The 19,203-nt window shown below is 42.3% G+C and overlaps 1 protein-coding gene across 2 annotated transcripts in view; it reads left to right on the plus strand.

Annotated features, from left to right (window-relative positions):
* The window catches only part of LOC144933387 (E3 ubiquitin-protein ligase PHF7-like), a 30,421-nt gene extending 14,328 nt beyond the window's left edge, over positions 1 to 16,093 (plus strand). For both annotated transcript variants that reach the window (XM_078858103.1, XM_078858104.1), the window contains exons 3-10: positions 2,160 to 2,257; positions 2,793 to 2,894; positions 3,871 to 3,995; positions 7,103 to 7,271; positions 7,855 to 7,961; positions 9,148 to 9,264; positions 12,753 to 12,883; positions 13,359 to 16,093. In XM_078858103.1, coding sequence (XP_078714229.1) covers positions 2,160 to 2,257; positions 2,793 to 2,894; positions 3,871 to 3,995; positions 7,103 to 7,271; positions 7,855 to 7,961; positions 9,148 to 9,264; positions 12,753 to 12,883; positions 13,359 to 13,801 — 1,292 coding nt within the window. In that variant the 3' untranslated portion in view covers positions 13,802 to 16,093. The remainder of the gene's footprint in view (positions 1 to 2,159; positions 2,258 to 2,792; positions 2,895 to 3,870; positions 3,996 to 7,102; positions 7,272 to 7,854; positions 7,962 to 9,147; positions 9,265 to 12,752; positions 12,884 to 13,358) is intronic.
* The last annotated feature ends 3,110 nt before the right edge of the window (positions 16,094 to 19,203 follow it).

The following is a 19,203-nucleotide window of genomic DNA, read 5'->3' on the forward strand; positions in this document are numbered from 1 at the left end:
ACTGAGTTGTAACAGTGATCTGCCACGGCTGAGGTGTTTGTCCTACCGTGTTTCAGGTCAGCTTTATGTTCACGGATGCGGTCTGAGACATGTCGTTTGGTTTGTCCAATGTAACTGCTACCACAGAGGCAACTTAGTTTGTAGACACCACGGTGCTGTATGTCTGGAACCACATCTTTTACAGACGGTACCAGATCACGGATTTTATGTACTGTGTTGAATCGGACCTGGATCTTGTGTTTAATCAGGATTTTGGAGATCTTTTTTGTGACCCCAGCAATGTAAGGTAAGGTGATGGTCTTGAAAGGCTCCTCAACAGGATCCTTCTTGATGGTTGGAGAGATGGCTTTGCGGATTGTGTAGTCGGAGTAACCATTAGCCTTAAGAGCTTGGCGTATGTGTTTGAGTTCACTGGAAATGTGTTCATGGTCGGATATGCATTGGGCTCTATGATATAGAGTCTTGATGAGGGAATTCTTCTGGGATGGATGGTGGTGGGAATCCGGTTTTAGATAAGCGTCCGTATGGGTGGATTTCCTGTAGACAGAGTGGCTCATTGAACCATCAGGTCTCCTTTTGATTAGGACATCCAAAAAGGGTAGCTTGCCATCTTTTTCGACTTCCATGGTGAATCTGATGGCTGGGTGTATAGAATTGATGTGGTCAAGAAATTGGTCTAGAGCAGGCCGGCCATGTGGCCAGATGACAAAAGTGTCGTCTACGTACCTCTTCCATAAGGTCGGGCGTAGAGTGGCAGTCTGGATGGCGTCCGTCTCAAATTTCTCCATGAAGATGTTAGCTACAACCGGAGATAGGGGGGAGCCCATTGGGGTGCCTTCAATTTGCTTGTAGAAAGTTTTATTCCAGGTGAAGTATGTATTGGTTAAGCAGTGTCTCACCAGGGGGGGTACCCCAGCATTCAGTCCCTGATGAACCAAGTGATAGTAAAGCTAAAATAACCCATAAGGTATCATTTTGTTTATTTATTTAGTTTTATTCATTTATTCTTATGTTTATTTTTCTTTTACTTCTGTTTATTTAGGTTTCACACGCATGTGTTATCTAGCTACTGTAGTTATTTGCATGTACGTTTTTATATTTACTGTAGTTATTTGCATGTACGTTTTTCGCCGGCCAAAATAAATTTGCAAGCAAAATAAAGGCTCTGCTTTGACATTCATCCATTTTTGAAATTCGTCCAAGCTCTGGTCCCTAACCAGACGGAAGTGCAAGGTGTTCCTGTAGGTTTTTATGCCCAGGGATGGTCTGTGATGATGAAAAGTAGCTTGTGAGTGTGTCTGAAATTGTTTTTATCACTGCATACTGCCAGCTATGACATGGATCAGAGGCATATATACGAACACAAAGAAATAGCTAAAAAGTCAACGAATAAGTGCGATTTCCCCACACCAACAGCCTCGCTTGTCCAGCCACACCCCTATTCTCGAATTCTCCTCGCTTGTCCCTGCTCTGTCACTCACCGCCCTAATTACACTTCCCCCGCCATTGGATGCCGTGCTCCTCCTCACGTGACCCTGTCCACGTTTGTCTCATCAACCATCATTAGCACGTCCATTAGTAACCATGGTCCCGGGGAACCATACTGTCCCACTATCACTCCGTACTGTCTTTACATAAATACAGAAAAAAGGATAAAATGGTTCCGGAAACAAACATAAATCGGCCACAATATGGGTTTGGGAAAGACACATTGCTTAACGTGATGGTGACCGTTGGACGACAATTGGGAGGAAAGACAACCAGAGGAACATTTCCAATAGGACGACCACCATGAAGGTGGAGCGATGAGATCAGTTCATGTGTAGCAGTGAGATGAATGGTAACAGCACTGGATCGTGAAGGATGGTGACATCGAGGAGATGCCTTCATCCAGCAGTGGATAGAAAATGGTTGATTATAATGATGAAATGTTACGAATTCAAGTGTAAACATTTCTTATTTCTTTCGAATAAAAAAAAGTTGGCTATTGTCCAGGAAATCTTGTTCATTGTGCAATTGTTTGGAAATATGTGGTATGTGCATCTTATACTGTATACTTGAAAAAAATATTTAAAAGTAAAATGATTGTACATGTTTAGAGATTTGCATATTTACATTTCATAACTGAGAAATTAGTATTTATTTTATGTTTCCTTCAGCCTGCAAGCTGTGTGGCTACGCAGAAAACAACGCCTTACAATATGGGGAGAAAATCACTGATCCAGAAAGTGGCATCACAGCCCATTACTATTGCCTGGTAAGCAACTTGTATACTTTTACATGCTGTCATCTCTGGTATATTTGCCTTTTGGGGGGGTGGAGCGATGACACAGTGATTAGTGTACTGCATTATGAACTCGGTGATCAAAATTTCATTCAATAGCGTAGCTTCCCACACTTTCTCTTTCACTACCCTATCATCCATGTTAAATGCTCGAATGAGAGGAAAAGGTCGACATAAGTGTGAGCCTATAGATGCCTAGCACCCCGTTTCTCACCTGTCTCCTCCATGGTTACAAGATACAAACAGCCCTGCTCACTGGCAAAATGCATATTAAATATTACAATAGAAAAAAATTATAGTTGATTACGTAAGTTTCCTTTCTGTTTAGCGTGTAATCATTCAAGCTGAAGTTAATATAAAGCTGGAAGTTGGTGCACTGCTTTAAATGAAATGTATTTAATTTAAATACAACTAATGCATGTGATTCTTTGTTTGTATGTGCCATGATGTTGACTACGTTGGTTGTGAACTAACATTTGAACGTGATTTTGATTCTCCGGTTTACTAGATTTTTTCAAGTGGCCTATGTCAGCGGGGAAATGATTCGGAGGGCTTATATGGCTTCCTCCCAGATGACATCATCAAGGAAATAAAAAGAGCAAGCCGTTTGGTCAGTTTTCACTGCAAAGTTTTTTATTTATGATTTGTTAGTTGGAGCAATGAGCCTTTGCAGCATTTGCTATGTGTGTTCAATTAGCATACACTGCATACGTTTAAACATTGCATGTTATTTAGACCTCTAACCTTATAAGAGCCCATTCGATTGGACATCTTATTTTAAATGAATACGTTGGAGAATATAAGAAAATGGACAGCGAATGGCAAAAACTAAAAGTTAAAATAAAACCGTGCAAACAATTTAATTAGATAATGACATCATCACTATTTTTCCAAATGTCGATCAACTTAATACATCGTAACAGATTAGTGATGGTGTAATTTGATATTCTAAGGTAGGCAGGTAGAATATTACTAAAAATATATATGTTTTACAACATTAACTGCTGCCAAGTAACTGATCACTTATCGCAACTTAGAATTGATTGTAAATCTCATTAAGCTCCTACCTGAATTTATATGATTTTAGTGCTGTGGTCAAAGTCCTGAATTTCCTTGGTAGTTTAATGTATTTTAAACTTGTGTGGCAAGACTTCATGAAATAAATGATGTAACAAATTGACTTGTCTATAGTGTTTCCATAATTATGAGTAAATTACAACAAATTCAGAATTTACACAGTAGTTCTTGTTTGATATTGACCCTTTCCCATTCCAATGACATACATGTACGTAAAATAACTTTATCGGGACCAAAGCTCCCACAAGGCCATGCGAGAGGGTGTGTGGCACAGTTTGGCACCAGCTATCATAGAGTGCGGTTGTGTCGCTACAGTTCTCTGGGGTGAGTACCATGTCTTTAAAAAAAGCGCTATGCCTCTAAATAAAATTAACGCTGAACCACTTTCACGTTCCGAGAATCAGCGGTGAACAGGACCCACCCTGCTACTTGGAGGCATCTCAGAACGGGAAAGGGTTAACTGTTGTGCATTTGGTCTGTGTTTACTCCGCTTTCTCATGCCACCACAGAAATGTATGCTTTGCAAGCAGAAAGGAGCTGCTATTGGGTGCAATTTAACAAGTTGCAGAAGAAAATTCCACCTGCCTTGTGGAATAAAGCTTCATTGCCTCTTTCAGTTCCAGGGCACTTTTCCGTAAGTTTTTTTCAAACATCAATGGCCACAAGGCTAGTTTATGAAGTAAAAGCAATGTTCACAGCCCATACGTGAAGCCGAGACTACACATAGCATTTTACAGCACATAAAGTTGATTGTCACCTGGAAAATCGCTTTGTCAATCCATCATTCTTTTGTCACTGTCTTCACCCTGTGTATTTTGGTAGCTGAATAAAGGTATTTTATTTTTCTTCCAAGATTTCTGGTTAAAAATAAAATATCTTACTGTTAATTTACTTTTGTTTAAGACCACAGTCGATAGTACCTTGTTGTTCTGGAATATAGCACCCACTCAGCGAAACACAGGGAAAGGGGACTCGGTGCACATACTGGATATGCATTGATGTTGGGGCCAAATCTTAATGTGTTAACTATTTTGGCAACACAATAAAATGTGTGTTGGCAGATTTTATAAAGTTTGTATATTTCACTTGCGCCTGACAAGCCTGGTCGAGGCTATATGGGGGAGCTTTGTTTTTGGAGCTCTCCCTCCGCAATATAACAACACGGTGAGAACAGATCTGGTCAGTTCTTCTTCCGCCCTGCATCCACATGAAACATGGAAGAGTGCCTTCATCGCCATACTGCTACTGATGTCGGGTATCGAGCGAAACCCTGGACCAGGGCTCCTCAACTTTGGATTGATCAATGCACGTTGCATAGTCAACAAGACGGCACTGATCCAGGATCTGATCAACGATTGTGGACTCGACATATTGGCGGTTACCGAAATCTGGGTGTATGATGACTCACCGGACATAATTATGAAGCTGCATCTAACGGATACGCTATTGTACATCAGCACCATCGCGACAAAGCCTGGCACCAGCAGCCCCACATGGTGGAAGGATCCTACTGATTCACCGTAGAGACATCTGCCCATCCAACTCATTAAAAATCACCGTCATTCGAGCTGCTGTGTGAACATAATGCACAGCAGCATGCAGGGGCTTACGATCGTTGTCATCTATCGACCGGCGTCTTCACCGCTGTCGAATTATTTTCTGAGCTTTCTGGTCTGCTAGACTGTGGGTCACTTGCCTCTTGCGATATCATCTGTGGTGACCTATATTGTGCCGGACCGACTGGTTCTTGTGGTAAAATCAACAGTGATCTCGCCGAGATTATTGCCAGTCACAGTTTTATCCAACACGTCTGTGGCACAACATGTCACTCGGGAAATATACTGGATAACATCTTCACATCCACCAATACTGTGACCGACATCGAAGACGTGGGTATTTCAGATCACAATCTCGTGATGTGCAAAGTGGCATAACCGGTTATTCGCCCACCCGTCACAACAATATACAGAGACTGGAAACGACTGGACCACGATTTTTTCCGTCAGATTATCCGGGCATCATCAGTGTGTCTAAATCCTGCATCGATGGTTGATTCATTTGCAGCTCACTTAGAAAATGACATCACTTCTTGTTGAACTCGTGCCCATCCGAACAAGCACAAAGAGAACGGAAAACGTATTGTAATTGGCTGTAACCAGAGGCAATCGCTGTGAAGCAGACGCGGATGAGGCTGTGGAACGTCTTTGGAAGAAAACTGGTTTTGACATTGTCCGACTCGCTTGCAGAGCCACCTGCAAATCTGCCAATCGACTAATTATTGAGTCTCTCAGATTGTTCTATGCTCTGCGTGTAAATGAGTTGGCTCATGACCCCCGTGCTCTGTGGCGCGTCGTGAAGGGGATCCTACACTCCAACTTCCCTTCAACTAGTCAACCAGGTCTTTCCACAGTACTTGTGACATAATTCAATTAAATAGTGACAAACAAGACGGCAATTTATAACTTTCAGACAACGCATTCTCCCGGTTTGCCGTCTGAGTTTGATTAAACTGGAATCAATGCAAAACTCGAGACTTCCGCACCAACGTCGGTGGCAGATCTGTCAATGTTCATCACATGGCTGCCAAATAAGACTGCCGCTAGAATGCATCCACATGTTGATTCTCAAATCATGGTCGGACATGCTTGCACTGCTGATTGTCCACCTGGAAAATATTTCATTAAGCGAGGGCTGTTTCCCAGACCGATCCAAAATGGCGCAGGTACTGCAAGATCTTCCATTGCTCGCTGAGTTGCATTGGCTTCTGGTTGTCGAACAAATGCATTATAAGGTCGCACTCATTACACACAAAGTGCCTGCTACAAATGAATCACAATACCTTGCTGATATTATCAAGGAGCAGAAACCATCACATGAACTCCGGTCATCCTCGCAGCAACTTTTGGCTAGCCAGCAAACAAAGACGGTCACTGCATCTCGGGCTTTCAGATGTGCTGCGACTGTCTGGAACGCTCTTCCTTCCGATATTAAGAAGCCACCGGAGCTATCCACTGTTAAATCTAACTTCGATATTTTTTTTTTTAATTCCTTCTTGTGTTTAGTTTCCTTCACCTCCGATTAGCACGGTTAGCTACGTACGGTGGGAAAGAAGTTATACATACGTGACGTCATATTGCCATGCATGTAGATGTGCAATGTCACATCATAACCTCTCCATGTGGCCATTAATCTATATTTACTTCTCCTTTCTAGGTCTATCATCTCCTTTATCTTGCTAATCTTTATTTCTTACCTAAATCTTTGTTATTTCTGTCTCTTGCTTCACTAATCTGTATCTCGTTTTTCTAATTTGAGTTATGCCTGTCAGCAGTGCTTTGCTTTCAAAAGGTCTGCCATACGTGATTTAATACTGCACCCAAACATTTTCACAATAAGCTAATTATTCAGTGGTACTGCAATGGCACAAACAACACCAAACTGAACACATTTGTCAATAACAGCCTTTTGACCCTCGCGATAAGCAGACCGCTGACACTCACCAACTTGTGGGGTTTTTGTCTTCCCCTTGGTTGCTGACCTTTGCTTGGGCACTAAAATGTCTATCTTGATAATTTAGTATACTTTACAGTTCCCAGAGTGGTCATCAGTACGATATATTTTTTTATCTGATCTATTTTCCTTGGTGTTGCTTCAGGTCATTCAGACTATATCTGCAATTCGTTGTCAAGTAAATATGCAGTTTGTATACTTAATATATAAAATGGGGATTTCTGTTTTTAGGTCATTCTGCGCAGAACACCGCCCAGTCCAGCTTGAAGCGAGGGGCTGTGCTGACAGTGAGCCGCAGACTTGTGTGCTGTGTCTAGAAGTCATAGACGATCTATCATCTTTTGACGCTCTGTGCAGTGCTTCCTGTTGCGACACTTTCTTCCACCGCTCCTGCATACAGGTGAATAGCTGAGACCCTGTCTATAGTTGTATGTATCGCTTTAGTCATTCCTACTGCCATTACCTGGGACATTGTTTTTGGTAAATTTCAATGCGCTGTTTTATCTTGCAAAATCTTGGAAGCTAAAGAAGGCGTGAGTGGATAATTCTTGGATCGATGATCACCATGCACAAGGCAGATTGTAATGGGCTGCTGCTGCGGGCCTCTGTTGTGGGTAATGGGGAAGTGTAGCAAAATACATTGTACTGTACGTCTATGCACCCATGTCTGTGCTCCCTGCCTTTTCCGACCTGTAGTAATCAACATGGTTAAATTATATTAAATAACCCCCCATGACCTGCATATTGTGGGCAGGTTTTCTTATAGCATTGGGTTGACAAAAGTACAAGTCCATTTTCTTAAAATCTAAACCTCGATTGATATATAGGTAACTTAATGATCCCTTGTAGTGGTGTATCCTATAATAATACTAATATCCTGACATCCGTGGTAGGACATGGAAATAAGCATTTCCGTATTGCGTGTTTTACCAAAATTACACTTGCACTTTTTCACAGCATAACTTGCTTTTGTTCCACAACAGCAACAGGCGTTGCACTCGGGATTGTTCTTCTTTCGCTGTCCCATCTGCAACAACAATGAGAAGTTCCAAGCTGAAATGCTTCGCATGGGTATCCACATCCCTGAGAGGTAAACCGCTAAAATATTCAAATATTGGCACTATTATTTGGATTGTTGTGGAACATCGTCGAAGGTCTACTTTCCTATTTATTTTCTATCACCAAGGTGTATCCCAGTTGTGCTACGTGCATTATGAAATGTGACGGAGCATGTTTCCATTCTGCAACTTGCTACTGACAGCAAAATGTGTGTTTATTTGGTGCAATTGCTGACCAGGCAAAGTCCCATCAACTCGCTACGCTTGAGAACCGAGTTTATTTTGGGAGGATACCCAAGATTTGACCCCAGAATCTCGGTAATGCTTGCTGTTCGTTTTGCCATGGGCACTGTAAACCCGCTGAAACTATTTTAAATAAGACTGTGACTGGAAATTAATATGCTTTGGGTCTTTCGGTAAAGCCACGTAGATAGAAAAAAAGAATAACAATATCACAACGTTTCAATCGCAACACAAGCAATCGTCATCGGGTGAGAAAAGAGGGTTGTGTTGTATCTGATGACGATTGCTTGTGTTGCGATCGAAACGTCGTGATATTGTTATTATTTTTTCTATCTACGTGGCTTTAACGAAAGACCCAAAGAATAAGAATTCCTGCAGTCACGAAAGCTTGAAGTCAAGATTTAAATGAATAGATGCTGCCCTGGTGTTTAACGGTTAGCACACTGGACTTGCAATCCAGCGGTCGCCAGTTTGATCTCCCGGCACGACAGTTGAAACACTGAGACACGTTTCTTAAATCCACCCCGTCTCTGTCCACCCAGCAGTATAAACGAGTGCTGCACAGGTAATTATGATGCATGTGGTGGGGTATCGAGTGGGTATTCCCACCTCTTCCAAGATGTCTAGCCAATGTGGAAAAGTAGGCCAAATACCCTCTAGTTTTTTACCAAATTTTTGTTTTCGCAGATTTTGGAGAGTTCTTTACATGTTACTTTAAATAGATATTTACACTATCAGTTCTATCACTTATGTTTTTAAGAGGTACAAATAAATGTTATGATATATATTTTGATGTAATATTTCTAACAATAAGCCTTGTAGTTAAGGAGTTAAGATGCATGGCTTTATGTGCTATATATATATGACAAAAAGACAATTGTTACTTGGTAGTAGTATCCTCCCCCCCCCTGCAGGATTAAAACAAATCTGCAATTGATTAAAGCTAAATTTGAGATTGGGATTCATTTGTTAAAGGGATGCATCGTGGGAGCGTGACGAGAACGCCTTTCAAGACCTACTGATACAGTACCAGCGCTGTGACATCAAACGCTGCCAATGTGCAATGGGACGAGATTACAACAAAGCCAACAGGTATGTGCACACAGGCTACAAGCCATTCCTGACCTGCTCGGGGAGTTATGCAATTCAACACTCCACTACTTCGTCACAGCAATGTGTTCGGCCAAAGCGAATAAGGTTTCTGGATGCAGCAACTGTGTTAAGATAATATACCGGTCCGTTATGAGCGTGGTTAGCATTTAATATAAAGACATAATTTTCATCGTCATGTATCACTAATAACATTGATCTATAGCCAAAATGCTTCCAAAATAAATGTAGTCCAACTTTAATAATTCTGGGTCAATGAGAATGAAAATGATGCTTAAAATTGTTGATTGGCTCTAGTTTTCAAGATATGCTACTGGGTCAGTGTGTACGACCCTTGACTTGGGAATGGCGGAGGATATGTGAGTTATAAAGGGAAGGGATCTCAATTTAAACCAGAAATGACTAAAATACATCTTTGACTGGATCTATGAATACATCTATGACTGGGTTTGGACAGGACTTTCTTTTTGAGCAAAACAATGAATGATGCAATCTGAACCTGGTATTGCATCATACATGATATGAATTCCATCATGTTACTCCTAGACGTCATGGATGATGCAATTGTAGTGGGTTAAATTCAGGCGCACACTGGATTTTGGAGGCAACACTATTTATTAGCTAACACGACAAGTAACACTTCACATAACGACTTAAGGTGGTAGCCACCGTTCCTAACTTAGCTAACCCACGGGGGCACTACATCACTGGACCAGGACAGCCCAACCCGCTTGCCTGGTCCACTAGTGGAGACCGGAGAGCTTCATCCCAGAGATGACCCAGCAGAACAGCACAGAACAGCCCAGCTCTCTGTCCACGTCCCACTTATAACCACTCCGGCGTGGCCAGCTCCACCCCAGGCCACGCCCCCTTCCCGATCCCCAACCACGTGACCCACCTGGGGTCCCTGGCCCCCCTTTATTCAGTCACGTGTCTTGTTGGGTTCACGCAGAGTGTCACGGCCCGACACGACCCCCGTGACACCTGCCTACAGCCCCCATACCAAGCCAATAGAGTAGTGTCGTTCCACTACACTACATAATCATAACTAGGCTTACACCCCTCTGCTGAACAAATTGCCCTATATCAGCTCGAGAAATCATACAGTGTCGTGCTCTCTTATTTGTCAGTGTTTGATTTTGTAAAGGGACTTTTCTGTTTAGCCAAAGTGAGCAAAGATGCCTCGTAGTTGCGTGAGCAAAGCAGATAACTTCTGCTGTTTGTGGTGAAGTAACATTTGCATCACAAAAGCGCAGTATAACCACTATGGTTAAGAAAGCCTATCATCTTTATTTTGGCTGCAAAATTGGAGATCAGGACAAAATGTGGTCCCCACACATGCTGTAACACTTGTGCAACAAAACTTCACCAGTGGTTGAACAGGAAAAGGAAATCCTATGCCTTTTGCAGTGCCAATGATTTGGAGAGAGCCAACAAATCATATTGGCAATTGTTACTTCTGCATGGCACCTCCAGTTGGGCAAAAGATGTGTCAAGAGAAAGTGGACTGTGAATTATCCAAACATTCCATCAGCTATACACCCGGTACCCCACCGAGAAGGACTGCCGGTTCCTGATGTACCAGAATCATTCTCACTTGAGTCAGATGAGGAAGAGGATGAAACTTCTGGTCCTGAACATCAAGGTCACATGACCCAGATTTTCTCCCATCCTCCTCCTCTGAGCCACACCTCATAACACAAGGTGAACTGAAAGACCTTGTCAGGCATTTGGAACTACCCAAGAGTAAGGCAGAGCTGTTGGGCTCCAGACTGCAGCAGTGGAATCTCCTGGCAGGTGATGTTAAGGTTTCCATGTTCTGTGACCATGAAAAGGATCTTGTCCCATTCTTCTTCATGGAAGGTGATCTTGTAGTCTGCAACAACATCGATGGGTTAATGGCAGCCAACATCGTTCATGATCCAGATGAGTGGAGACTGTTCATTGATTCATCGAAGATGAGTCTTAAAGTTGTTTTGCTGCATAATGGCAATGTTTTGCCATCAATTTCAGTTGGTCATACAGTCCATATGAAGGAAACCTATGACAACATGAAACAACTTTTGAGGTGCATAACTATGACCAACATCAGTGGCAGCTTTGTGGAAATTTGAAGGTTGTTGCTCTCTTGCTTGGTCTGCAGACTGGATACACAAAGTACTGCTGTTTTCTCTGCGAATGTGATAGTCGCGCGAGAGATTACCACGACATCAATATAGATTGGCCACTCCGACAGTCATTGGAGCTGAGGAGGAAAAGTGTTCAGCATCCACCTCTTGTTGAATCAAGGAAGATTTTGTTACTACCCTTACACATCAAGCTGGGTCTGATGAAGAACTTTGTCAAAGCCATGGGTAAAACACAAGCAGCTTTCAAGTACCTCCGTGGAAATTTTCCAAGGTTAAGTGAAACTAAGATAAAGGAAAGTATCTTTGTTGGTCCTCAGATTCGTGAACTTCTTCGAGATTATGCATTTGACAGTGCACTGCGTGACAAGGAAAAGATGGCATGGAAAGCTTTCCAGTTAGTAGCAACACATTTTCTCGGAAACAACAAGGCAGACAACTACAGGGAGTTGGTGGAAAGGCATATAAAAGCTTTGTAGTTGCAAGATGTCACTAGATAAAAAAATTTGCACTCGAGATTTTTTTCCGACCGAACTGCGGAGCAGTGAGTGAGCATGGCGAGCGATTTCACCAGGACATTGCGACAATGGAGAAACGCTATCAGGGCAAATGGAGCCCATCAATGCTTGCAGACTATTGCTGGACAGTGACAAGAGATGCTCCATTTAATGAATACAAGAGACGAGCCAAGAAGCGCTGAGTAGATAGTGAATAACGACTAAACTATGTACATATATATAATAGTTTTTTTGCCTTTTGTTTCATAATACATGTTATTTATATAACCCTTTTGCTAATTTTTTAAGTGTTACATGAACAGGCCAAGTGACGTATTATCATGTAAAGCAACCATGAACACATGAAAAGACCTAGGTCTACAATTTGAGTAAAACTCTACTAATATACATAGACGTAAAATGTAAAAACTGTAATATCTTGGGAACAATCAATTGTTTTAATTGTCATATTTTAATTGAGCACATTAAAATCCATAATAAATAGCATGTCATCTCAGAAGTAGACGTCTAAAAAATTGTAGATCAGTGTAATTTAACATTTTGCGTTACTTATAAGATTAAACTGGAAACCAGCTGAATGATTCTTCAAGCAACTATATAACATGGCCATATTTTCCACGTTTCTGAATTATGTCGTACATATTTTCCAACAGCAAGTTGATGTTGGGTTTTTTTTAGACCAAATATCGATTTAACCAAGAGGTTAATTCAGCTCTCTTTGTGGTTCTGTATGCTTTGTTTTTGTGACCGGAATATCTTTTTTGAGTAGTATAATCGATAACCAGGTTCCAACCGTGTTGTTTCTCTCACGAAATATTCATTTCAGTAAGTGGGAGGTGACGCGCTGCGACTGCTGTGGTGCAGCCGGCGCTCATCTGGCATGTGCGGGACTGAAAAGCAACCAAACTGACTGGTTCTGCCATGGATGTCGTCCGCTCCTGGCGAGGACTAAGTCGCGTATGTACATAAGCTGCTAAGGCTTTTTTGTTTGTTGCTGCTGTCGCCAATTACGATCGTGTGGTAAGGTTAAAATCTTACGTGCGGTGTTAAGGTTTGCAATGTTTAATTTTTGTTAAAAAAAAACAACGGCTGCATTTGTTCTAGCTCACAGCTGAGCGGCCTCATACATTTTTTTTTAAACTAAATTGTAATTTGTATCATGGAGACTAAGTAACCAAATACATAAGCAGACTGTCTCCTTCACATTTGTCCCTCCACTTTACACATCGATAATTGGTCAAAAAGGCCCCTAAATCTAAGGACCAAGATGTTATTTATTTAAAAAATTTATGCTGAAACAGAGCCAGAGTGGAGTACACCAAGGTTAACTTAATAAATATCACTTGCATACACTATGTAGGCAATGTGAGTGATATTCTACATCGGACATAATTGTATTAAACTGCATCGTATGTGTAATTCATGATTTCAGCGCATGGCAAGATTGGATCTCCAAAACTGCAGCTTTCGTTTCCTTCATCTCCTCTGGATCCTGAGATGGAACGCAGGGATAAAAGCAGCTTCAGCCCATCGCACACGAGAAAAGAAGATGCTGTGCCCCTCTTCAAACATACGGATGGCAAACAGGGTGCACATTCTGCTACGCTGCCACAGTCTGCATACAGACGAGCAATGGGCAATAAAGATGCACCAGGATACCCAGTTTCTAGCCCTGAGGAATCGAGTCCGTTAGGTGGTAAGGTGAAGAGTAAATGTGTTCGAGGGCTTCTTGATCACCAGGTCAATAGAATGGTGAGAAAATCTGATAAATGCAAACGTACCATTAGCCATTCCTTGACAGATGTATTGCCACTTACAAAAAAACATTCAAGCGGTCACAAAAAAAGTAAGACGAAGCTTACCAAGCGGGCATGAGAACAACACGGCTCCTCTGGCTCTTGAGATGGGACAAGCACTCTCTGGCCACGTGGAATTAAAGAGGTGTATAGCATTTGTATCATATGTAAACTATTGGTAAAGGTGGAATTTGGTGATGGTAGGTTGGGTGATGGGAATCTTATTGGAACACAATTCACCAGGTTGAAGAGCTGAATGTGCGTAAGCCGTTTTGAAGGTGGAATACCAAAAATGTGCAAGTAACATTTTCATCTGAATGGAGCTGCTTGGCAAGCATAACTTGACTTGACTGAACAAATACTCCACCATATTGGTTGCAGAGTAATACAAACCGTGTTATTTCCATTGTACTTGTTATTTTCTAAGTTCACTGGAGCAGCAACTTGATAACATCAAATATTTTTTTTAATGCCAATAAGCAACTATTTGGCATAGAAGTTAAAACACAGCTTCTAAATGTATCCCCATTATGAGATAAATATTTGCGTTGTTTTACTGTGTCAATAAAGACACTGGCTTCAATCCTCGACAAACCTTAGACATGTCCTTGACAATGATGAATGTCTTTGTGTTTTAATAAAGGGCTGCACAATGTTCAGAATGCTAGTTTGATCTTTTAAGTTATTACATCGATCACCTGTAATAATGCCTTGCATCTGTAATATGAGCAAATCATGTATGTATTTTTTTTACTTCTTTCACACCGTACTTAGTGAACCGCGTTAATCGGAAACCATAACTCGGTAATTTGCAAATGCCTGTATATTGCTTTACAGTTTTCATATTATTTTACTCAAGGATATACCAGACAACACTGGCATCATGTTGAACACTTCCATATCCTGTAAGTTCTGGATCGTTTGAAATGGTGTCCAACTTTAAGCTCCTCACACGGTTTACCTTAGGTGTAAATCTCTTTGGTCCATTTTCGCATGCAAAAAAAATAAACCTTTTCTTTCTATTCCATTATTACTCGTATGCCAAGTTTTACCTTTACCATTTATGAACATGCTTTGAGAAAATATTCATGTAATTATCGGCTTTGTTCTGTGCTCGTCTTCAAAGTATACCGAAAGTATTACCGTTTTTCTTTTATATGTAATGTATTAATGTATGAACCGTATCCAGCTACACTGATTTTTCAGATTTAGCCAAAAATAACAGTTCAATAACCAAAGGCAAGTGGAAAAGCATGATTTGGTGTACCACAAGCCTCAGTGTTGTTTAACAATCTGCAGGAGCTAGTTTGAGTTTGTTTCAAAGTGGTAATAATTAGTTTTGATATGTCTACAGGGCGTCTCGGAGCTTGACGTCACACCTCGTCTCAAAACATTTGAAAGTGGACCAATCAATTGTCTTAAGCCTTATACTGACCTCGTTAGTCAATCAGGATTGTCTATAAATTACAAAACAATTCCACGATGGTAACTTTTCATTATACATTGCCTAATATATGTAAAGCACTCGTGGTTATATATACACGAGGTTTTGCTACATGTCAATCACTTCTGTTCACAAACTTTTTTTTACCAAAAAGTTTCTAAGCATCACGTCTCACCAATCTATTGAAACATTGAATTAATGACGACTGTCGGTATTGAATCTGGTGTCGGATATATTCACCTTCGTCTGCCTCAGTGGGTCGGCAACCAAAATGACAGATTTTTTTTCACGAAATTCGGCAAAACTCTTATTTCAAGAGCCGGAATGGAATGTGGTGAATACGAGACGGTGGCCCTTGATAAATAACGTCACGAAGCAGTACTTGCAAGAGCCGCATGCGGCAATGTAATATTAATTTAGTAATCGTCTACACGTGTAAATACATTACCCACGACATGCTCTCAGTACCGCCTTCATAGTGTAGTAGTTGTTTCTTGGGTCAGAGTTTAACTACGTGATAGTTTTTATTTGCTTCGTTCATTTATTTGGATGGTTAATCTTTCAATGTTTTCAATATTGCGTTTAGAACGCAATTTAGACAATGTGTTAGAATAATTTTACATGTTGCGTGTTCAACCTGAGCGCTAAATCCGTGGTCGGTTTTAAGTAAACATCTCGACAAATGGATACGTTGGTAGTGTAACATTGGGATATATGTAGTGTTTTGCATCGTCTTGAATACGCCAATATGTTATGTTTCGGCTGCAAGCTAGAGACGTGTACTGTCGTATATTTGTTGCTGTTAGAGATGTTATCTCACTTTAAATTAACTCTGTGATATGTCATTAGGTGCTGTTTTAATCACGTGTGTAGCGTAGATGTATGTTTTTCAGCGTGGTCTAATGAAAATAATACAAAATAAACGATTTGGCGGCACAACTAAATCGTGTTTATTTGGGGTCGGTGAGACGCAGGGGATATGAAAGTGCCGTGCTGTAACACCCACCGACAGGATATGCAGAGTCAGTCTGTTCACCTTACATTTAGTACAGGTGATCATTTGCGTAACAAAAATGATTTGCAATTGCTTTTGTTTAAAGCAATGGCCACTGGAAAATTGCAAATATCGTACTATTTGTGCACCCTGCACGTCCATAAGTAAATGCTTTAACGTGCCCTACGGTAACATACATCGTTATGAAATACAATTATTATGTTTTGAATGTGTACGTATTGTTGGAATGGCTTAATATATGTAGTGTGGGTTTCACGAGAGTGGAGACGGTCGGTTAGAGGAAACACGTTCATTAACAACTATGTTGTTGGGGGGCTCCTATGGCGCCCCCCAACAACATAGCATGTGGTTGTGCGGGGGCGCCTACGGCGCTCAACCTTGGCCACAATATCGAAATAAATCGATGCATAGGTTTATGTGGTTATGGTTGTACTTTATTAATCCCTAGTCTCTGCAATTACGTAAAATGAAACAAGAAATGGTAAAAAAGTAAAAACAGAGCAATTGAATACAATACATATTCGACATTATTGTAAAGCAAACAAGTCCATCCCATGTGTTCATGAATTTTTTAATATTTTAGGCAGGAAATAAGTTTTCAAATTTAGATATTTTTCTGGGTTGGGACCCCCAGACACCCTGGAAGATTTGGTCCCCCCCAATGTTGACTCCATGGCGACGACCTTGGGCTACTGTGGGTGACCTAGGGGAGGCGATTCTGACCTGACCTAGCCAAGGTACAGGTCCCGACCACTGGCCCGCTCGGTCCCAGCCCTTACAAGGACGTCGGGCCCCGATGGTTCCAGGGTCGCACCACTGGCTCACTCAGACCCGGCCCTTACAATGACGGCGGTTCAGGGGAGTCCCAGGGTCCTAGCTAGCTGGTCTTCAACTGGCTGCCTCGACCCGTCCAGAGGTCCGGCTTTTATACAGCTCCGGAGGCGTGCCCGCCCCCGGCCACGCCTCCCTTCTAGAGAGTTCCAAGGGGGGTCCCGGGGAGATCCCAGCACACCCCGCAGCCCCCCCTTGCCTCGGAGCTGGGGAATCTAGCGGCCCCTATCCCGGTCCGAGGTATTGCCCCTGGTGGACCCCGTCTGCAACTGCAGGTAAGTAGCGCGACCCATTTAGTATATTATAGCCCTATTTACAGCGCTACATTTAACTTCAAATGAAATTTATATATCGCTTATATCTGTAGTGACTGTGATTGTCACTGTGTGGTGCCGGGCTTACGAAGCCACGGCGGATAATGTGTTAACATTGTGTAGCCGCTTATGGGGCGTAGTACCAGCCCTAGCAGGGCTTGGGTGAGCGCTGGTCAGCGTGGAGGCACCGCGAGCAGTGTGCGGTGCGGGCTCCCGGTGAGGGAGCGAGAGGGAGCGTCAGCCAGCCAGGGTGACGTTGGGGCATGATAACGCTGGTTGACCTGCTGACACGTGACTGGATAATATTGGAGGGGGGCCACCGGTGGACGGGGCCGCTGGGCGGTCACGTGGTCTAAAAGAGCTCTCGGGAGCCTTCGGGAAAGAGCTCGAGAGATCTAGAAGGTGGACGGGGCGAGGGGTGGAGCCAGCCCCAGCCCAGGCCGACATAACGGGGGCCCAGTGAGGGGCTCGGGGTTCTTCGTGTTGCTGGTGATGAAGATCCACGTCGGGTAAAAGAAGCCTCTAGCCACGCGGTCCAGGACCCAGCTTGTGGTCTGGGCCGGGATAGCGAACCGTGTCTAGTTCTGCCGTAGCGTAGCTAGATGAGCATTCAACACCCAAGTGTAGGTTGTGTTATGTTATGTTGAGTTATTGAATAGTGTTGCTCCCAAGACAACGTCTGCGACTCAGTTGGACTCAGTTGGACTCACTACATATCTATGGAATAGAATGACGCATTTCCCCCTTGCAGAGCACATCGAGACAAGAACTCGCCCTCAGGCCATTCTGGCTTCACCACCTCGCGGTGACTGCAGTTGCTGTAACATCCACCACCACAGCGACATGAAGACGCGTTTAATATTCATTGAGAAATATCCAGTGAACTTGAGGCTGTCGTAAAGATGCGCAGACGCAAGAGGGCAGCTGTGTTAATGTGGGAGACTGCGGGCGCCCATATGACAAAGTTATATCAATGATTATGATTTCACCTCTGATTTAAAAACTCATGTAGTTCTGTTGTCGGTGGGAAATGTTATAGATTCACCTTTTGATTGCTCTTGCTGTTGGTAAGTTGTTTACTTGTAACTCTTGACTTAAAGCTTTCGTGACAGCAGGAATTCATATTGTTTGGGTCTTTGGGTAAAGCCACGTAGATAGAAAAAAATATAACATGTTATTATTTTTATATTTGGCTTTACCAAAAGACCCCCAAAAATAGTTTACTTGTGTTCTATTCATTTTAAATTAAAATTTGTTTTCCAATCAAAAGGTCAGATAGTTGTAAAGGGTTGTTATTACTACCGCGGAGGTGAATTAACCGTAAATAAATGCGCGGCCCCTTTCACTGGAAGGATCCCGTGAATTCGTGCACAACAATAGACCATTGGGCATTTCGGCGTCACGGTCCAAATTTGCCACGAAAAATAACTCAAATTACGTGCTTGGAATTGAAATTAACAATATCCCCCCCCCCCATCTTACTACGAAAACTTGGCAAGACCCTCCTGAATTTGAGTCATGAGACTCGGGCTTTCCTGGGTACACCAGTGCAATAAATTCGGCGTTTCGCATTTGCGGTAAAATGAACGTATGAATCACGATTGATTTTTGTTTGTTGTCCTTCACCCACTCCGATTTGCACAGTTGGTACAATCATTACTGGTTACCACACATTAAGTAAAATCGATTTTCTGCACGTAGAATGTACAGTATTGCAAATCCATGCGTTTCAACTCGGAAGCAAAGAGAGCTGCTGTTGAAACCATGGGGCAAGTTTCTTAAATCGCGTGTGGTAGGATAAAGTGTGGACACGTCCACTTCTTCCAAGACAGTCTGGTTAGTGTGAAAGAGTGAACCAAGTACATTCTCTGGAGTTC

The sequence above is a fragment of the Lampetra fluviatilis genome, chromosome 7 (assembly GCF_964198595.1).
Source record: "Lampetra fluviatilis chromosome 7, kcLamFluv1.1, whole genome shotgun sequence".
NCBI classification, from domain to species: domain Eukaryota; kingdom Metazoa; phylum Chordata; class Hyperoartia; order Petromyzontiformes; family Petromyzontidae; genus Lampetra; species Lampetra fluviatilis.